Source organism: Saccopteryx bilineata, chromosome 7 (genome assembly GCF_036850765.1).
Source record: "Saccopteryx bilineata isolate mSacBil1 chromosome 7, mSacBil1_pri_phased_curated, whole genome shotgun sequence".
NCBI classification, from domain to species: Eukaryota; Metazoa; Chordata; class Mammalia; order Chiroptera; family Emballonuridae; genus Saccopteryx; species Saccopteryx bilineata.
In genome coordinates, this window is record NC_089496.1 from 23,394,686 (window position 1) to 23,413,462 (window position 18,777).

The 18,777-nt window shown below is 43.9% G+C and overlaps 1 protein-coding gene and 1 pseudogene across 4 annotated transcripts in view; both read right to left on the reverse strand.

Moving 5' to 3' along the window:
* Positions 1 to 18,707, reverse strand: part of PEX1 (peroxisomal biogenesis factor 1) — a 62,848-nt gene extending 44,141 nt beyond the window's left edge. For 2 of the 4 annotated variants that reach the window (XM_066238745.1, XM_066238750.1), the window contains exons 1-6: positions 18,404 to 18,608; positions 10,197 to 10,340; positions 8,072 to 8,155; positions 7,170 to 7,284; positions 6,321 to 7,072; positions 4,144 to 4,263 (exon numbers count right to left, since the gene is read on the reverse strand). In XM_066238745.1, the coding sequence (XP_066094842.1) occupies positions 4,144 to 4,263; positions 6,321 to 7,072; positions 7,170 to 7,284; positions 8,072 to 8,155; positions 10,197 to 10,340; positions 18,404 to 18,532 (1,344 nt within the window). In that variant the 5' untranslated portion in view covers positions 18,533 to 18,608. Of the gene's footprint in view, positions 1 to 4,143; positions 4,264 to 6,320; positions 7,073 to 7,169; positions 7,285 to 8,071; positions 8,156 to 10,196; positions 10,341 to 18,403; positions 18,609 to 18,651 lie in introns of those variants that run through there. The other 2 variants (XM_066238749.1, XM_066238746.1) reach the window with 2 other exon arrangements.
* Positions 15,169 to 15,318, reverse strand: LOC136311273 (U1 spliceosomal RNA; annotated as a pseudogene).
* Positions 18,708 to 18,777: the final 70 nt, after the last annotated feature.

Below are 18,777 nucleotides of genomic sequence, written 5' to 3' on the forward strand. Positions count from 1 at the left end.
AATCTCTGTCATTTCTCAACTAGTAAATTATCTCACCTCATCCAGAGTCAAGCATTTTTCTGCCAATAAAGCCAGGCCAGAATCTAACCACTACTAAAGCAGTCTAAACCAAGAGAGATACCACTTTCCCACTCTTAAGTACCACAGAAAGTTACTTCTTTGGATATTACTAGGCAATGGGATTAAAGACCTAAGTGAAATCATAAAATAAAAATGAGAATTATTTAAAATCAAGACTTTTAGAATCAGAAAGTAACTCACTACTCCTCTAGAGTCAAACACCTTTATGCCCCAAGTGATATATACAGTGTGTTCATAAAGTCATGGTGCACTTTTGACCGGTCACAGGAAAGCAACAAAAGACGATAGAAATGTGAAATCGCTAATAACACTATTTTGTCTTTTTCCAAATAGCTCCAGATATATGGAAAAGATTTATATAGGCGGATGGGGATCCTCAAACCCCTCAGTGAGATCTTCTGAGAATGGCTTTTTTTTTTTTAATTTATTTATTTATTTTATTTATTCATTTTTAGAGAGGAGAGGGAAAGACAGAGAGAGAGAGAGAGAGGAGAGACAGAGAGAGAGAAGGGGGGAGGAGCTGGAAGCATCAACTCCCATATGTGCCTTGACCAGGCAAGCCCAGGTTTCAAACTGGCGACCTCAGCAATTCCAGGTCGAAGCTTTATCCACTGCACCACCACAGGTCAGGCGAGAATGGCTTTTAAGATACCAAGAGGCAGAAAAAGCCCAATAGAGATCAGGTGAACTACCAGCTTTTAGGATACGCCCTTAAAGGCTCCAATGCTCCAAAGGGGTCTCATAGGATGCCATCTGGGTCCTGCTTCAATAGTGGAAAGGAAGGTCATTGAGCTAAAGCCTGCCAGGCTTACATGCCTCTGCTGTGAGGAAACAGGGACACTGGAAGGTAGGCTTCCCCCTCGCTCCTCTAAGGGAGGGTTGTCTCTTCCAGCCCTGATCCAGCCACCTATGACCTAACATTGCCTGGAATGCTGGGGTTTGCCACTGAAGGCTGAAGGTGCCCAGGGCCGTCAGCCCCATCTATGACACTGTGGACAAGCCTAGGGTATTTCTCCCAAGAAGCAGGTAAACTGATCTCATTTGTACAAGGGCCACTTAACTATGTCTTGCCTGAATAGTCAGGTTTTTTATTCTTCCCTCGAAGATCTCTGTTGTGGGGGTTGATAATCCTATTTTCTGCTGCTTTGTTCAATATATAGTGTTTCCTTTATTCCTTCTACCTCAATGCCCCACACATATTTCAGGCTGGGACCTACTCCTAATTTAGAGCTCTCTTTCCCCTTTTTGCCAACTTCTATTATGAATCTACCTTTGCCCCACCCAGCTTAGTGTATCCCAAGGTTCTCTTTTCCACGCCACAGTCGCAGAGCTCCAGGGAAAAGCAACCTGGTTTCATCTCTCCAGGCAGAGGAGAACAGAAGCTCCATCTCCACACATGCTGCAGATGGCTTTTCCAGTCTACCTGAATCATTACCAGCTAGAAGCAGCGGTCATTGGGACTTGGACGTGAGCTGCAAAGTAGGGAATTGTGACAACAATTCCAGTGCCATGAGGACTTTTCCTGGATATGGACTTTTCCTGGACTCCTGCTCCTTGTGACAGCTCCTAACGGACTGAACTGGGGTTAGGTTGCATTTTTCAGGGATTTGGCATGGTGATGGTGCCAACTTGGACTTGGTGAACATGTTAAGGACACTACTCTTTTATGGATTCTTGCTGTATTAGCCAAGAGTTTGCTTAAAGGTTTTAATCACTGTAAAAAAAAAAAAATAGAAGACTGGATAAAGATGTGGCACATATACACCATGGTATACTATTCAGCCATAAGAAATGATGACATCAGATCATTTATAACAAAATGGTGGGATCTTGATAACATTATACGGAGTGAAATAAGTAAGTCAGAAAAAAAACAACTACAGGATTCTATACATTGGTGGGACATAAAAACGAGACTAAGAGACATGGACAAGAGTGTGGTGGTTACAGGGGGTGAGAGGAGGGATGGAGGGAGAGGGGGAGGGGCACAAAGAAAACTAGATAGAAGGTGATGGAGGACAATCTGACTTTGGGTGATGGGTATGCAACATAATTGAGTGACAAGATAACCTGGACATGTTTTCTTTGAATATATGTACCCTGATTTATTGATGTCATCCCATTAAAATTAATAAAAATTTATAAAAAAAAATGTGAAATTGCACCAAATAAAAGGAAAACCCTCCCAGTTTCATACCTATTCAGTGCAGTTCGATGTGGACTCACGCACAGATTTTTTTTAGGGCTCCTTAGGTAGCTATCCCGTATAGCCTCTACAGACTCGTCACTGACTGATGGCCTACCAGAACGGGGTTTCTCCACCAAACTGCCGGTTTCCTTCAACTGCTTATCCCACTGAGTAATGTTATTCCTATGTGGTGGCGCTTCGTTATAACGCGCCGATATTCACATTGCACTTTGGTCATGGAATCAAATTTAGCGAGCCACAGAACACACTGAACTTTCCTCTGTACTGTCCACATCTCGACTGGCATAGCCATGGGCTGCTCTGCTGTATACACGGTGTTACGTCATCATCTGTGCATGTGCACATGCTGCCACATCATTCTACAGAAACTGGGAGGGTTTTCCTTTTATTTGGTGCAGATTTCACATTTCTATCATCTTTTGTTGCTTTCCTATGACCGGTCATAAGTGCATCATGACTTTACGGACACACTGTATATAACCATAGTACAGAGAGACTTGCCACGGTCAAAGCTTCCACTAAAATAAGCAACTTAGGACAGAAAAGGAGCTCTCTAGTAATATCCCATCATTGAGACAAAAAGAAAAAAGAAAAAAGAAAACCTTCATGACCATGGCTAATTATTTTCAAACATAAGAGCCCTAACTTTGAAAAATACCAAGGTCAATAACCAAAAATTTTAAACCACAAATCACTGCGTATTGCTGAGCCAATGTGTTAAATGCTCAGTTACACAATCTTCTGGAAATGGCATTTATTCTATTTGCTTTCCTCTTCTCCAGTCATGTAATATAAGCTGTCTCATCTGGGGTTTCATCAGCGAGAAAGTTCTATTCAATTGGTTCTTCCATAACATAGTGACTTATTATGATCCTGAGGATGCAAAAGTACCATCTGAATATTCAGAGAAAGAATTTTTTAAACATATAATACAATAACTTTCCTGCATTATAATACTCTGAGATCTGGTAACCCAAAATGGTAGATGACAATGCACTATTAAAAGATTTTAAAATTAAGTTCAAGCCCTGGCCGGTTGGCTCAGCGGTAGAGCGTCGGCCTAGCGTGCGGAGGACCCGGGTTCGATTTCCGGCCAGGGCACACAGGAGAAGCGCCCATTTGCTTCTCTACCCCTCCGCCGCGCCTTCCTCTCTGTCTCTCTCTTCCCCTCCTGCAGCTGGGGCTCCACTGGAGCAAAGATGGCCCGGGCGCTGTGGATGGCTCTGTGGCCTCTGCCTCAGGCGCTAGAGTGGCTCTGGTCGCAACATGGCGACACCCAGGATGGGCAGAGCATCGCCCCCTGGTGGGCAGAGCATCGCCCCTGCCCCTGGTGGGCATGCCGGGTAGATACCAGTCGGGCGCGTGCGGGAGTCTGACTGTCTCTCCCTGGTTCCAGCTTCAGAAAAATGCAAAAAAAAAAAAATTAAGTTCAATCCCTCATTTCCTGACCACACCAGTTTCTAAAGAATTAACAGAGTAGAAAAGTAAAATACATGCCACAACATGGATGTTAAATAAGTCAGACACAAAGGATAAACATTATATAATTCCATTTATATGAAATACCTAAAACAAGCAATACATATAGATTAGAGGTTACCAGGGTCACAGAGTTTCTGATGGGGGATGGAAAAGGTTTTTTGGAAATAGACAGCATGATGGTTGCACAACATTATGAATGGAATTAATGCCACTGAACTGTACACTTGAAAACGGTTAAAATAGCATTTTTCTGTTACACATATTTTGTTACAATAAAGCAAAAAGGAGTACTACCTATTATTCAAAAAAAGCAACTAGAAATTTGACAACACATGTAAAACAATTGTGACATGACATAAATTTGAACTTACTAAGTTTTCTCTAGGCTGTAATTTTAGAGATCTTGGGATCTTAGGGGTAACTCCCACTGAAGTTATTCTGACTACTGCATGCATTTCTATATTTAGTCTCTTTCTCAGGTCATCTGGAATCTGAAATTTAAAAACAAACAAAAATATAATTGTTTAATGCTTGATTAAAAAACAGTCCACAGCAGATAGTCAATTTAACTTCTATGAATTCAGGTGAAATTATATTATCATGACTCATAGTATATCCTCTACATTTCTTTAATATCCTCTTTAGAATGTGATCAATGTCTACCTATCAAGTCAAACCTGTCTGAGCACCTGATGGAAAAGAAACTACTGACACTCTTCAGTGGCATGGCCCCACCTTTAAAGTAGTAGGAGGTGCACACTCCTCGCTGCTAGCTTTGTGGTCCCAAGATTTTACCATCATCACTTCTTCACTCAGTCCTCACCAGACAATTTCAAGGGAATATAAGGGTGTTTGCACCTAACGGCAAAACCATTAATAAAGGAGGTAAGTCATGACAAGTTTCCCCGCTAGGCAATGCAGTGGGACCTCCTAAACTGAATTTAGAGCTAAAAGAAAAGAATAAGCAAGGGTCCAGAGCCTTAGAAAATGATGTAGCCACAGAGTTTAAATCTTTGTAAGTCTCCTGTGTAAAGGTCATACATTAAACTGTTAACAGTAAAAGAAACCTACAAAGGAATCCCGTCTCTTCCTATTTTTCTTCACTACCTTAACAATTTCTTCCCTTCCTCACCATGAAGTTTCACTTCACAATGGTTCGAAATGAGGAGAGCAGAGGGGGGATAGGTGGTGATGGAGAGAGATCTGCCCTGGGGTGGTGAACACACAGTGGAATGTACAGATGATGTGCTGTAGAACTGTGCACCTAAAACCTCGATCATTTTATTAACCAATGTCACCCCAATCAATTCAATAAAAAATTTAAAAAACAGTAAAATTAGGTTCAAATAAATGGGGCTGGTGACTTATTTCACAGAAGGGTTGCTTTCATATTTGAGACTCAGATAAGGTGGAACACTAGTTGCTCTACTTCCTCTCCCGGTTACGCAAAGAACCGATACCAGCAAGGTGAGCAGCTTCTGGGTCCATTCCAGTCCACGTACTGTTAGGGGCGGCCGTGGGCCCCTCCCTACATGGGGCATTTCCCCCAGTACACAACACACCCGTCCTCTGCTTTCAAGAACTTGGAAATGAGCCTGCTGCAGGTATTAAAGATGTAAGGCTTTGCAGGGCACCTCAAGCTAAGCATGAACTCCAGTCACCTTGCCTGGGTATGACTCCTCATTCCAATTCCTATCTATTCAATCCTGCCAAGTAATTGTGACCTCTCTGGGTCTGCATCAAGATTTTATGCCCGCCTGACCTGTGGTGGCGCAGTGGATAAAGTGTCCACCTGGAAATGCTGAGGTCGCCGGTTCAAAACCCTGGGCTTGCCTGATCAAGGCACATATGGGAGTTGATGCTTCCCAGCTCCTCCCCCCTTCTCTCTCTCTCTGTCTACCTCTCTCTCTCCTCTCTAAAAAGGAATAAAATAAAAAAATAATAATAATAATAAAAAAGATCTACTTTTGGCCCTGGCCGGTTGGCTCAGCGGTAGAGCGTCGGCCTGGCGTGCGGGGGACCCAGGTTCGATTCCTGGCCAGGGCACATAGGAGAAGCGCCCATCTGCTTCTCCACCCCTCCCTCCTTCCTCTCTGTCTCTCTCTTCCCCTCCCGCAGCCGAGGCTCCATTGGAGCAAAGATGGCCCGGGCACTGGGGATGGCTCCTTGGCCTCTGCCCCAGGCGCTAGAGTGGCTCTGGTGCGGCAGAGCGACGCCCCGGAGGGGCAGAGCCTTGCCCCTGGTGGGCGTGCCGGGTGGATCCTGGTCAGGCGCATGCGGGAGTCTGTCTGACTGTCTCTCCCCGTTTCTAGCTTCAGAAAAATACAAAAAAAAAAAAAAAAAATAGATTTTATGCCCAAGTTTACTTAGGTACAAAATACCCAAACAAGGACTTGACTCTACAACCAGAAACATGTCCCTGCACCAATTTTGGATACTATTTCTTATTATACTGGTTTTCAATTTATATAGAAGATACTATTCTAGTTCATAATTTGGGGAAATTGAAACAACAAAATTATTTTCTAATTATAAAATTTATACTAACCCAGACCTTCCCAAGATGTAGGGCTTCTACATTTTTGGTGTATTTCATGGCATTCTTCAATTCTTCCAGTCCATTCCAGACTACCTTTACCACACAGGCCTCACCACCTTCCTGACTATGTCCTGGGCTAATCTGTTTTTGATGCAGTGGCTCTGACATCTGCTTCTCTTTTTCCAATGACAAGACATTTTGCTTTGTTTGACTTTGCTGTTGCTTTGGAGAAAGTAGATGAACTAACTCTCCATAGGTCACAGTAAAGCTGGGCTCTGATTCAAAATATTCCTGGTCCCATGGAAATACGTGAATGGCACAGTGTTTGTGAAACACAGACGTGGCCGATGTGCTGCGTACGCTAGGAGGCTGCAATCTGCATACTCTGAAAATATTGTCTAGAGGGACAACTTTTGACTGCATACTTTTGAATGCACTGATTTCAGTTACACCCCAGGATGTCTCTTGTTTCTTCTCAGACCCAAAAGAAAAAATGCTTCCTATCATAGTCCATAAGCTTGGTATTGATGGTGAGTCAATAGTATCCTCTGAATCTGTGACTCTTCCAGTGTTTGACTGAAGTTGATCGGTTCGCAGTTCTTTTGTCAATCCTTTTTGGCCTCCGACATAATTATAAAATGTTCCACGTGCATCATCTACTTCTGAAAATGTATTCTCTTTAGCTTCGCGGGTCTTTGGCTGAATAAGGAGTCTGGTGTCACCCTCCAACCTTCCATAAGTAGCAGAAGGCATTAGTGCAACTGTGTAGAAAATAAAGCTTGTTAGTGCATGTCACTTCTGCTCTAGACTCAATTCTGTGTGGTACAGTATGATGGTAAATACTACAATGGCACCTACCGATTTGGATAAATATGTAAGTTTGTTGATCAACCCAAACAGGAAAAATGGCATTTGGAAATACTATTCTAATTTGATCTAGAAGATGCTGTTCAAGGGAAGCAGCATGCAGTTCCTAGAACCAACAACAAAAAGATCAATTCATTTTACATTTTGCTCATTCCATGTTTAATAGGAAAATATTAACTCATTCTTATAACTCAAACTAACTCAGAATATATATGATGACCCTCAGAGAAGAGAAATCTAAAGACACTGAGGCCTGGCCTGTAGTGGCGTAGTGGATCAAGTGTCGACCTGGAACGCTGAGGTCGCCAGTTTGAAACCATGGACTTGCATGGTCAAGGCATATATGAGAAGCAACTACTACGAGTTGATGCTTCCCACTCCTCCACTCCCTCCTTACTCTCTCTTTCCTTTCTGTAAAATTCAATAAATAAAATCTTTAAAAATAAATAGATAAAGCCCTCGCCGGATGGCTCAGTGGTAGAGCGTCGGCCTGGTGTGCAGGAGTCCCAGGTTCAATTCCAATCCAGGGCACACAGGAGAAGCGCCCATCTGCTTCTTCACCCCTCCCCTTCTCCTTCCTCTCTGTATCTCTTTTCCCCTCCTGCAGCCAAGGCTCCATTGGAGCAAAGTTGGCCCGGGTGCTGAGGATGGCTCCATGGCCTCTGCCTCAGGTGCTAGAATGGCTCTGGTTGCAACAGAGCAACGCCCCAGATGGGCGGAGCCAGGTGGATCCTGGTCAGGCACATGCAGGAGTCTGTCTGACTGCCTCCCCGTTTCCAACAGAAAAAAAAATACAAAAAATTAAAAATTTAAAAAAACAAATAGATAAAGACATTGATATCTTGAAGTAGTTTAATCTTAAACTAGAATAGCTGTCATTTTATTCTCTTTACCAGTATCTCCCAGTCATCTGCTGAGAGGGGTTCCACCTCAACTTGTTGACAAGGCACCACGTGGGAGCATGGCTTGAGAAACACCTGGAAAGAATGAAAATGTAAAACTACTTTTAAAAGACATTTTTCATCCTAAAAAAATAAGTCCTCTCTTTAGATATGTAACTCTGTGTGTGTGTGTGTGTGTGTGTGTGTATGTGAGAGAGAGAGAGAGAGAGAGAGAGAGAGAGAGGAACAGGAAGCTGATGTCCCCACAGGGAAGTGGCACACACTCAGAGAACTGGAATTTGCTATGAAATCCTGGACAAAATACTCCATCTCCCTAGGTTTGCAGCACAAAGCACCAAAGTTAGAGATTTCCTGACACTCTGGTGCTAAAGTTTTAAGATTCTGGCAAAAATCTAGGGTAAGCAAAGGACTAGTGCTAGCCTATGGATTTCCCATCAGTTGTCTGTTCTCATCAGAAACATGCACGTGCTCAAAACAAGTTTAAAAGGTATGACACGCTTGTGTACTGTTGGGGGAAACCGGTACTAGAAAGCCAGTTAGCCCCACCTATCAGATTTTCAAATGTGCAGTCACTAAACTTGGTGATTCAGTTTTCACTAAATCCCTATATATAGAAATACTCAATGCATATTGTTCATAAGACATAAAAAAGTATCTCTGATACAGTTTCTGGGAAAAGATGGCAGAAATATGTATCATCTCATTCTTTAAATCCTAAAGGTCTAGTGAGATCCCAACATACAGTACACATTAATTCTGAGGCCGGGGTTAGAGAAAGGAAAAATGTTTTTACTTTCAATTATAAAGTATTTGTAATAAACAATACATTATCTCTACAGTTTAAAATATTTTTAAAAGAACTGATGAATAGAATAAAATAATAAAATAGACATGAGTCCTTAAGCTTTGGACTTTACAATTTAAGCATATTAAATTCATAGGCAAGCCCTGGCCAGCTGGCTCAGCGGTAGAGAGTCGGTCTGGCGTGCAGGAGTCCTGGGTTCGATTCCAAGCCAGGGCACATAGGAGAAACGCCCATCTGCTTCTCCACCCTCCCCCTCTCTCCTTCCTCTCTGTCCCTCTCTTCCCCTCCCGCAGCCAGCCCAGGCGCTGAGGATGGCTCCATAGCCTCTGCCACAGGCGCCAGAATGGCTCCAGTTGCAACAGAGCAATGCCCCAGATGGGCAGAACATCGCCCCCTGGTGGGCATGCCGGGTGGATACAGGTCGGGCACATCCGGGAGTCTGTCTGACTGCCTCCCCCATTTCCAACTTCAGAAAAAAAAAAAAAAAAAAAAAATTATAGGCAAGATAAAAATGGAAAAATAATAACACTCTTTTACAGGATTTTAAAAAGTCAACTATAACTCTGGAAGGTTAGAAAATTTGTCAGAAACAAATAAAACAAAGTTCAATAATAGAAAGTAAGATGAACTAATTGATAAAGCAAAAATAATTGTAGCCCTGGCCAGCTGGCTCAGCAGTAAAGCATCGGCCCGGCATGTGGAAGTACCAGGTTCAATTCCCAACCAGGGCACACAGGAGAGGCACCCATCTACTTCTCCACCCTTCCCCCTCTCCTTTCTCTCATTCTCTCTCTTTCCCTTCCACAGCCAAGGCTCCATTGGAGGAAAGTTGGCCTAGGCACTGAGGATGGCTCCATGGCCTCTGCCTCAGATGCTAGAATGGCTCCAGTTGCAGTGGAGCAACAGCCCAGATGGGCAGAGTATTGCCCCTTGGTGGACATGGTGGGTGGATCCCCATCAGGTACATGCGGAGTCTGTCTCTGCCTCCCCGCTTCTCACTTCAGAAATAATAATAATAATCGCACAACAACAAAATTAGGGAACCTGGGAAGTGAGTAAAACAATACAAAAGCCAACTAGAGAGCATGGTGGACTACAAGATAATAACTTAACAGAGCACATAGTGCATAATAACTTAGCAATGGTATATGTAGTCAACTTGAACATCCTGGACTAATTATAGTAGCAAACAAGTTAGGTGTCATCTCTCCTTCTTAAAAAAACCCCACAAAACTAAACTTTAAATTTTATCTCCATTGCTATTTTACATGTTGTTAGAAGAATGTCATTGTCATCACATTTTGTGCTTACCTGTTCTCCACTTGAGAGTCCAAGTTTCTGACCAACTTGTCTGTTAATTTCAGCCACATTTTCACCTTGATCACTAAAATGCCTGCCTTCCACCCAGCTCACGAATGCCAGCTGCTCACCCCAGGCGACTACTATAGCTTGATTCTATTTATTTAAGAAATAAAAAACGGGGGAGAAAGGTTGTGAAGGTTTTTAACATGCTTTTCTGAAGTTACATAAATGATAAAACTATTACTGCAATACATAAACACAAAAAGAGTTCTACAGATAGTTGATTGCTCTGTTATCCACCTATCATTGCATTTAAAAAGCTATAATCATTTCCAACAATCAACACTGGTGATACTATGGGTGAAACCAATACACTTCCATTTCTATGATGGCATTATAAATTGATTCAACCCGAATTCAAAATGGCAATAAATAGTCAATGAACTTATATAATAGCCTTGATACATGTGTGTGTGTATGATATTCTGTATATAAGTATATTCTGAATTAATGATTCAAAGAAGAAAAAGCCTACAGCAAAACAGATCTCTGCAGTACCTTCTATAAAAATAAAAACTCAGGACTGGCTTAAGTGTCAATCAATAGGGAAATTATTAAATAAGCTATAAATTTACTGTTTTAGTAAAGTATGAGTCAATAACTAGAAACACATCATGATCATTAACAATATAACAGTACTGGCCCTGGCCGGTTGGCTCAGTGGTAGAGCATCAGCCTGGCGTGCAGGAGTCCCAGGTTCGATTCCCGGCCAGGGCACACAGGAGAAGTGCCCATCTGCTTCTCCACCCCTCCCCCTCTCCTTCCTCTCTGTCTCTCTCTTTCTCCTCCCGCAGCCAAGGCTCCACTGGAGCAAAGTTGGCCTGGGCGCTGAGGATGGCTCTATGGCCTCTGCCTCAGGTGCTAGAATGGCTCTGGTTGCAACAGAGCAATGCCCCAGATGGGTGGAGCATCGCCCCCTGGTGGGTATGCCAGGTGGATCCCAGCCAGGCGCATGCAGGAGTCTGTCTGACTGCCTCCCTGTTTCCAGCTTCTGAAAAATAGGAAAAAAAAAATTTCAGGTGTATAACTTTATAACATCTGCATACTCCATTGTGTGCTCTCCACTCAAAGTCTAGTCTACTTTGGTCACATCATATATGTGACCTCTTAATCTTCTTCATCTTCCCCTCCCTCCTTCCCCTCTGGTAACAAGTTAATTTTCAGTTATATATTATACAGTCATGATTTAGTATCCTTTATTCTCCACTTAACAATGCACCATAAGCATTTTCATATCCAGATCATTTTTAAAAATTGGTTATATTTAAATTATTAAATAAATCCATTCATCTATATCAGTGGTAGTCAACCTGGTTCCTACTGTCCACTAGTGGGTGTTCCAGCTTTCATGGTGGGCAGTAGCAGAGCAACCAAAGTATAAATAAAAAGACAGATTTAACTATAGTAAGTTGTTTTATAAAGATTTATTCTGGCCTGACTGGGCGATGGTGCAGCAGATAGAGCGTTGGACTGGGATGCGGAAGAGTCATGTTTGAGACCTCGAGGTCGCCAGCCTGAGCAAGGGCTCATCTGGTTAGAGTAAAAGCTCACCAGCTTGAGCCCAAGGTCGCTGGCTTGAGCAAGGGGTTACTCGGTCTGCTGAAGGCCCGCAGTCAAGGCACGTATGAGAAAGCAATCAATGAACAATTAAGGTGTTGCAATGCGCAGTGAAAAACTAACGATTGATGCTTCTCATCTCTCTGTTCCTGTCTGTCCCTGTCTATCCCTCTCTCTGACTCTCTCTGTGGGAAAAAAAAAAAAAAGATTTATTCTGCCAAACTTAGCAAAAATCCAACATAAAGGACTTGGTAATTTTTTTTTTTTTTTTTTTGTATTTTTCTGAAGCTGGAAACGGGGAGAGACAGTCAGACAGACTCCCGCATGCGCCTGACCAGGATCCACCCGGCATGCCCACCAGGGGGCGACGCTCTGCCCACCATGGGGCGATGCTCCGCCCCTCCGGGGCATTGCTCTGTTGCGACCAGAGCCACTCTAGCGCCTGGGGCAGAGGCCAAGGAGCCATCCCCAGCACCCGAGCCATCTTTGCTCCAATGGAGCCTCGGCCGCGGGAGGGGAAGAGAGAGACAGAGAGGAAGGAGAGGGGGAGGGGTGGAGAAGCAGATGGGAGCTTCTACTGTGTGCCCTGGCCGGGAATCGAACCCAGGACTTCTGCACGCCAGGCCGACGCTCTACCACTGAGCCAACCGGCCAGGGCCAATAATTATTATTATATGCTTTAACTTGCTGTAACTCTGCTTTATAAATTTTATAAAGTAAAGTTACTTCCCTACTTTATAAATCACCATTACTGTGGAACCGGTGGGCAGTTAGAAAATGTTACTACTAACAGAGATACAAAAGTGTGCGGTAGGTATAAAAAGGTTGACTACCCCTGATCTATATCATATTTTACCACCTCAAAATGCTTGTTTCTTTCTTTTATTGATTGATTTTAGTGAGAGAAGAAGGGGGGGGAGAGAGAGAAACATTGATTTGTTGTTCCACCCATCTATGTATTCATTGGTTGATTAATATAATAGTAAGTGCCTTGACCATGGATCCAACCTGCAACCTTGGTGTCTCAGGACAATGCTGTAACCAACTGAGCTACCTGGCTAGGGATCTATTGTGTTTCTTTAAATGACTGAATATCTAAGGATACTGGAGCCACTTCTGAGGCCATATAACCTACTTTAAATTGACCATGTTATTAAAACTTTGTATAGCCTGACCTGTGGTGGCGCAGTGGATAAAGCGTCAATCTGGAAACGCTGAGGTTGCCGGTTCGAAACCCTGGGCTTGCCTGGTCAAGGCACATATGGGAGTTGATGCTTCCTGCTCCTCCCCCTTTCTCTCTCTCTCTCTCTCTCTCTCTCTCTCTCCCCCCTCTCTATAATGAATAAATAAAATCTTATTTAAAAAAACAAAAAAAAAACTTTGTATAAAGAAAACAGTGTATCACTTAGTTGTGTAATTTGTTTTTACAGTTCTTTCCAGGACAGTCCACGGGCTCTGCTGACAGAAAGCTTTCCACTATGTACAGGGTGACCACACAAAAAGATCCCCAGAGCTGGAGTCAAAAGTCCTAAGTTCCTATGTCAGCTGTCACCGTGGGAGCTGAGGTTACAAGAGTGAAGTTGATCAGTCCCCCAAATGCTTTCTATGGGTTGTCATCAAAGGTTTTGTCAGAGTAAGTGACATATAATCCAGATCAATTCCCTTATTTCATATGAAGCAAATCTTATATAAGGAAATGTAAAATATACCCTGAAATGTCAAAAAGGAGAATTCCACCAACTCACAGAAAAAGAGGAAAATCAATTTTATTAAACAGGAAAAATACTGCAATTATTCATTTAGTCAAAATATAGTAACCAGCTCCGTAAGTCATCCTATATATTCAGCTGAATTTAGCAAACTTTGCAGACTAATGTTTTAAGTTTATTTTTATGTCAAAAGGTTCTTCACTTGAACCACAGAGCCCCTGAGCACTCAGGTAGGGAAGGAGAGGACTGGAGAGGAAGGAGTCCCATTTCCAGTTCAATCTAATTAACAGATGGCCGACTGCCGGCCTCTGGCCAAGTCTAGGTGAAACCATTGGTTGCAATGCCTCAGGACTGGCCAGGCCCCAGGCCTGGGTCATCTCTGGCTGAACCAAAGGAAATGACAAATCTGTACCTTACTACTTCTGGGAGGCAATTTAGGGTCGTCTGTTTGCATTTAATGTGGCTATGAATCTTTTCCCCCATTTCATCAGTCATAGCAAGTCTTGAGCCCAGAGTACAAAGTAAGTGAGATAAAGGAACTGTTCTCAGTTGGAGGTGATTTTGTCCCACAGTACAAAATGTCCGGGGATATTTTTGGTTGTTACCCTTGGGAGTAAGGGTGCTACTGGCACCTAGTGGATAAAGGCCAGGGATGTTGCTAAGTACCCTCTAATTCCCAGGACAGCCCCCCACAGCAAAAACTTATCCAGTTTAAAATGCCAACAGTGCTAAGATTAAGAAATTGTGAGTTAAAACTACTGCATACCTAGTCCTGAAACAAGGTCTTGGATAAACAAAAGACAATACTTGAAACACAGAAAAGAGTGTAACAAGTGAGTGTGTCATATAAACACAGGTATGAAGTTTTGAAAAGACGACAAATGTAGGCAACAGAGAATTTGAGAGCTATGTGGAGGAGGTAGGATGAGGCTCAGCTGTTAAAGGCATGGGATGCTGGAAAACGTACAGAAATGGGAAGAAGCTTGTCTGGACGACGCAGAGTAAGTCAGAGACAAGGCACCTTCACTGCATGGGAATGGCACTGGCCTAGGAGCGCCAGTTTCCTTATGTGCACACGTGCAGAAATAACCTATAGGCATAACTTGTTCTATTGCATTTAGCTTTATTGTGCTTCACAGGTGTTGCCTTTCTTTCTTTCTTTCTTTCTTTCTTTCTTTCTTTCTTTCTTTATTTATTTATTTATTTTTACAAATTAAAGGCAAGACCCTCCACCAGCAAAAGATGATGACTTGTTTTATTGCTAAACTCGCTTTACTGCAGGGGTCTGGAACTGAACCCTAATACCTCTGAGGCCCACCCATAGGTACCAAAGGTCCCTTTCACCATCAACAGTTTATGATTCTACCACAGTGGGTCTCAGCTCATTTGTGCATGCAAGTAGCTTGGGAGGGAGGGGGAGGAGGGGGGAGGAGGGATGGATGGTGATGGAGCTAACTTGACTTGAGAGTGGTGAACACAGTGCGATATACAGATGATATGGTACAGAATTGTACACCTTAAACCTGTGTGTTTTTATTAACCAATATGACCCCAATATAGTCAATAAAAATTTTTTATATTAGAGATGCCCAGCCCCCAAGGTTTTGATTCAGTAGCTCTGAGGAAGAACCAGAACATCTGCACTATTTTTAAAACAGGGGAACGCAATCCCTCACTACCACAAATTATATTGTTTCCCATATTCAGGGAAAATGCAGGGTCAGCCCACCTGGACTGCAATGGGTGGGCCTCACTTTGGGAAAACCACCTCATGATCATGGTATCTCCCCTGCCAGGTTAAGCATGAACATCTGTATTTTTAAAAGTGTCAAGGTAAGTCTGACACAGACTGGAAAACCACTGTTCTAACCTCCCCATTACAGCATTATCTGTATTATGTACTCAATGCTTCAGCCCAAATAAAAGAATTCAACCTATTAATTCCCAACTCATGACTTTCTGTTTTAATAATTACCTATGCCATTTACTCCAATAATTTGGGAACCTATCCTAACCAGAAATAAAAAGTGTTAAAACAAAGATGTGGCCCTGGCCAGTTGGCTCAGTGGTAGAGCATCGGCCTGGCGTGCGGAAGCCCCGGGTTCGATTCCCAGCCAGGGCACACAGGAGAAGTGCCCATCTGCTTCTCCACTCCTCTCCCTCTCCTTCCTCTCTGTCTCTCTCTTCTCCTCCCACAGCCGAGGCTCCATTGGAGCAAAGATGGCCTGGGCGCTGGGGATGGCTCCTTGGCCTCTGCCCCAGGCGCTAGAGTGGCTCTGGTCGCGACAGAGCGACGCCCGGGATGGGCAGAGCATCGTCCCCTGGTGGGCAGAGCGTGGCCCCTGGTGGGCGTGCCGGGTGGATCCCGGTCGCATGCGGGAGTCTGTCTGACTGCCTCCCTGTTTCCAGCTTCAGAAAAATACAAAAAAAATTAAAAAAATTAAAAAAAATAAAAAACAAAAGAAAACAAAGATGTGCTATTTTTATTAAAATATATAGTATCACTTTTCATGTCTAAAAGTTGAATACAATATAAATGTTCAATCACAGTAAACAGATAATGGCAAATTTATGACAGAGTACTATTTAACCACAAAAAATGATCATCTTTTAACAAAATAAAACAGTTAACACTATAGGAAAACAAGACAAAAGTTTGTGTTCATTTGTGTTAAGAAAAATTAGAGATTAGAAACAAAACTGGAAGATTTGACTAAAACTTAACATTGGTTATCCCTGGGTATTGGGATTATGGGTAATTTTTACTTTCTTGATTACAATTTTCCATGCTTTCCAAATTTTCTATATATTATATATTACTTTTATAACTGGGAAGAAAAGCTGGCCTATTCTGCTGATATAGGCTAGACAGAAACAATCTGTTTTAAGGTTGAAGAGATTTAAGTGTCAAAAAGATATCCACAAATTTTTTTTTAAGCTATAACAGAAAGTTTATTTAGAAAGTCACAGATGTAGAAGTGAGCCAGAGAAGAAATGGACTCAGGAAACAAGTTATGGATGCAGAAAAGAGCCCTTGGAGCTTAGATGAGAGAAGGGTAAAGGTATCCACCCCACGGGAAGAGGTGGAGGACCAGAAAGGCTAGGCTGGGTGCTCCGGACCCTGCCCATGAATGCTTATGAATACTTATTAAGGGCTCACACAAAAATAATTTTTTAAAAATTTACTGCTTTTAGCGAGAGGAAGGGAGGGAGGGAGAAAGTGAGACGGGAACACTGATCTGTTCCCACATGTGCCCTGACCAGGGATCGAACCGGGAACCTCTGTGCTTCAGGATGATGCTCCAACCAACCTAGCTATCCGGCCAGGGCTCAACATTTAAAACAAAGATCAAGACCGCTAAATTCTTATATAATGATGGATGTAACACAGTACTCACATTTTAGGATCAAATTATTAGAGTCACTATAAGGAAGTATTCCCATAAAGTTATCAGGTGGGGATTGAAACCACGCTGAAAATCTCTATCAAAGCTGAGAGCACAAGGCAGGGTCTACCTAAGACTTGGTGATAGCAACTAACTCTTTTCTAGCCGTGAATGAAGCTCAACAGGGCGGATAGATTGCTTTCTGGTAAAATAAATAACGGACAGATCTGAACTTGGTATTCTTTGAAAGATGGTAGAGGGAAATAATCTAGAAATACAGATACCGAGAAATAGCTAAAGCGGAAAGGTGGGATACTTGAAATTATAGCAAACAAATATTTTCGGCACGGATTAGCCAGCTGGTGGCTACCCCGCACCCAGGACTTTCGGGGATTTCAAATCCAGGTGTATCTTCTTGTATCAGGCTTCGTTTTATTGCGCTCCACAGATGTTGAGTTTTTACAAGTTGAAAGCAAGACCCTCCACAAGCAGCAAGATTAGCACTGGCTTTATGGCCGTGCCCGTTTTATTGCAGTGGCCTGGAACTGCAATAATAAGGTATGCCTGTATTCCAGCCTTTTACCCCCCCTAAGCACACTCAGACTCGGAGATCAGGAGCCTCTGTCTAATTAGGAAAATACGGATGTTGTATCTGCCAATGGTTAGAGCCATGAACCACAATCACAACCTCTAGAAGAGCAATTGACAACACTGGTTCAAATACGTACTCTTATCGACACACGTCCAAGTATGCATCACCCACGGCACATTCCCGGCACACCTCGGGGGTGTCCCAGCCAGCGCCAGCGACCCAGGGAAGAACCTTCATGTTCTTAACCTATTGCGCTCGTACGACTCGGCGCTCAGTCCTGGGTAACCCCCAGATTCTCAGCAAACCAACCGAGTCGGCCCCTCCTTCCAGAGTCCGGGACCACAGCCGCGCCAGTACCTTCCAGTCGCTGGCGGGAAAGCATTTTTTTTTTTTTTTTTTTTTTTTTTTTTAAATTATTTTTATTTATTTATTCATTTTAGAGGGGAGAGAGAGAGAGAGAGAGAGCGAAGGGGGGAGGAGCAGGAAGTTTCAACTCCCATATGTGCCTTGACCGGGCAAGCCCAGGGTTTTGAACCGGCAACCTCAGCATTTCCAGGTCGACGCTTTATCCACTGCGCCACCACAGGTCAGGCCGGGAAAGCATTTTTAAAAAACAAACACAAACAGCAACAAGAGAAACGACTTCTCAAGAGCTTTCCAACATGGAGTGGGTAATATTTGGGCGCAAAACCAGAAAGCCCAGTTTCACCGAGTGAAAGACGCTGGAATAAGGCCAGTGAGCTTAAAGGCCGGGGCGGCTGCAGACGTGGTGCGGGCTGCGGAGGCCGCCGGCCCGCCCTGCCCTCGAGGGGCCTTCGCGCCCCCGGAAGGCCTCGGCCCGCCCGACCCCACACCGCCGACCAGGTGTCCCGCGCCCGGGCGAGGGGCCTCGGTAGGGCGCCGGCGCGTTACCTGCAGCAGGTGCAGCTGGGACGCCAGGCGCCGCGGCAAGTGAAGAAAGCAGTTGCGAGCGTTAGTGAAGACCACAGTCACAGCCGCCCCATCTTCCCCCGCACCCACCGGCTGTTCACTGCCCCACATGGCCTAACGACGCGGCCCCCGAAGGTGCCACCCAGCAAACCCGGGCCGCCGGGCGTCCGAGCTAAAGAACCGGATCCGCCCCGCGCCCCGCCCCTGCTCCTCCCCGTGGCACGTCTCACCACTTGTAGGGGGCTGGGCATGCAAGCCTTCTCGCTCTCTCCGCGCCTCTCCGCCGCGCCGCTGGGGGGCGGCACGTCGTTCACCGAATCCTCGTTCACAGGAAACGATGGCCGACGCTGTCGATT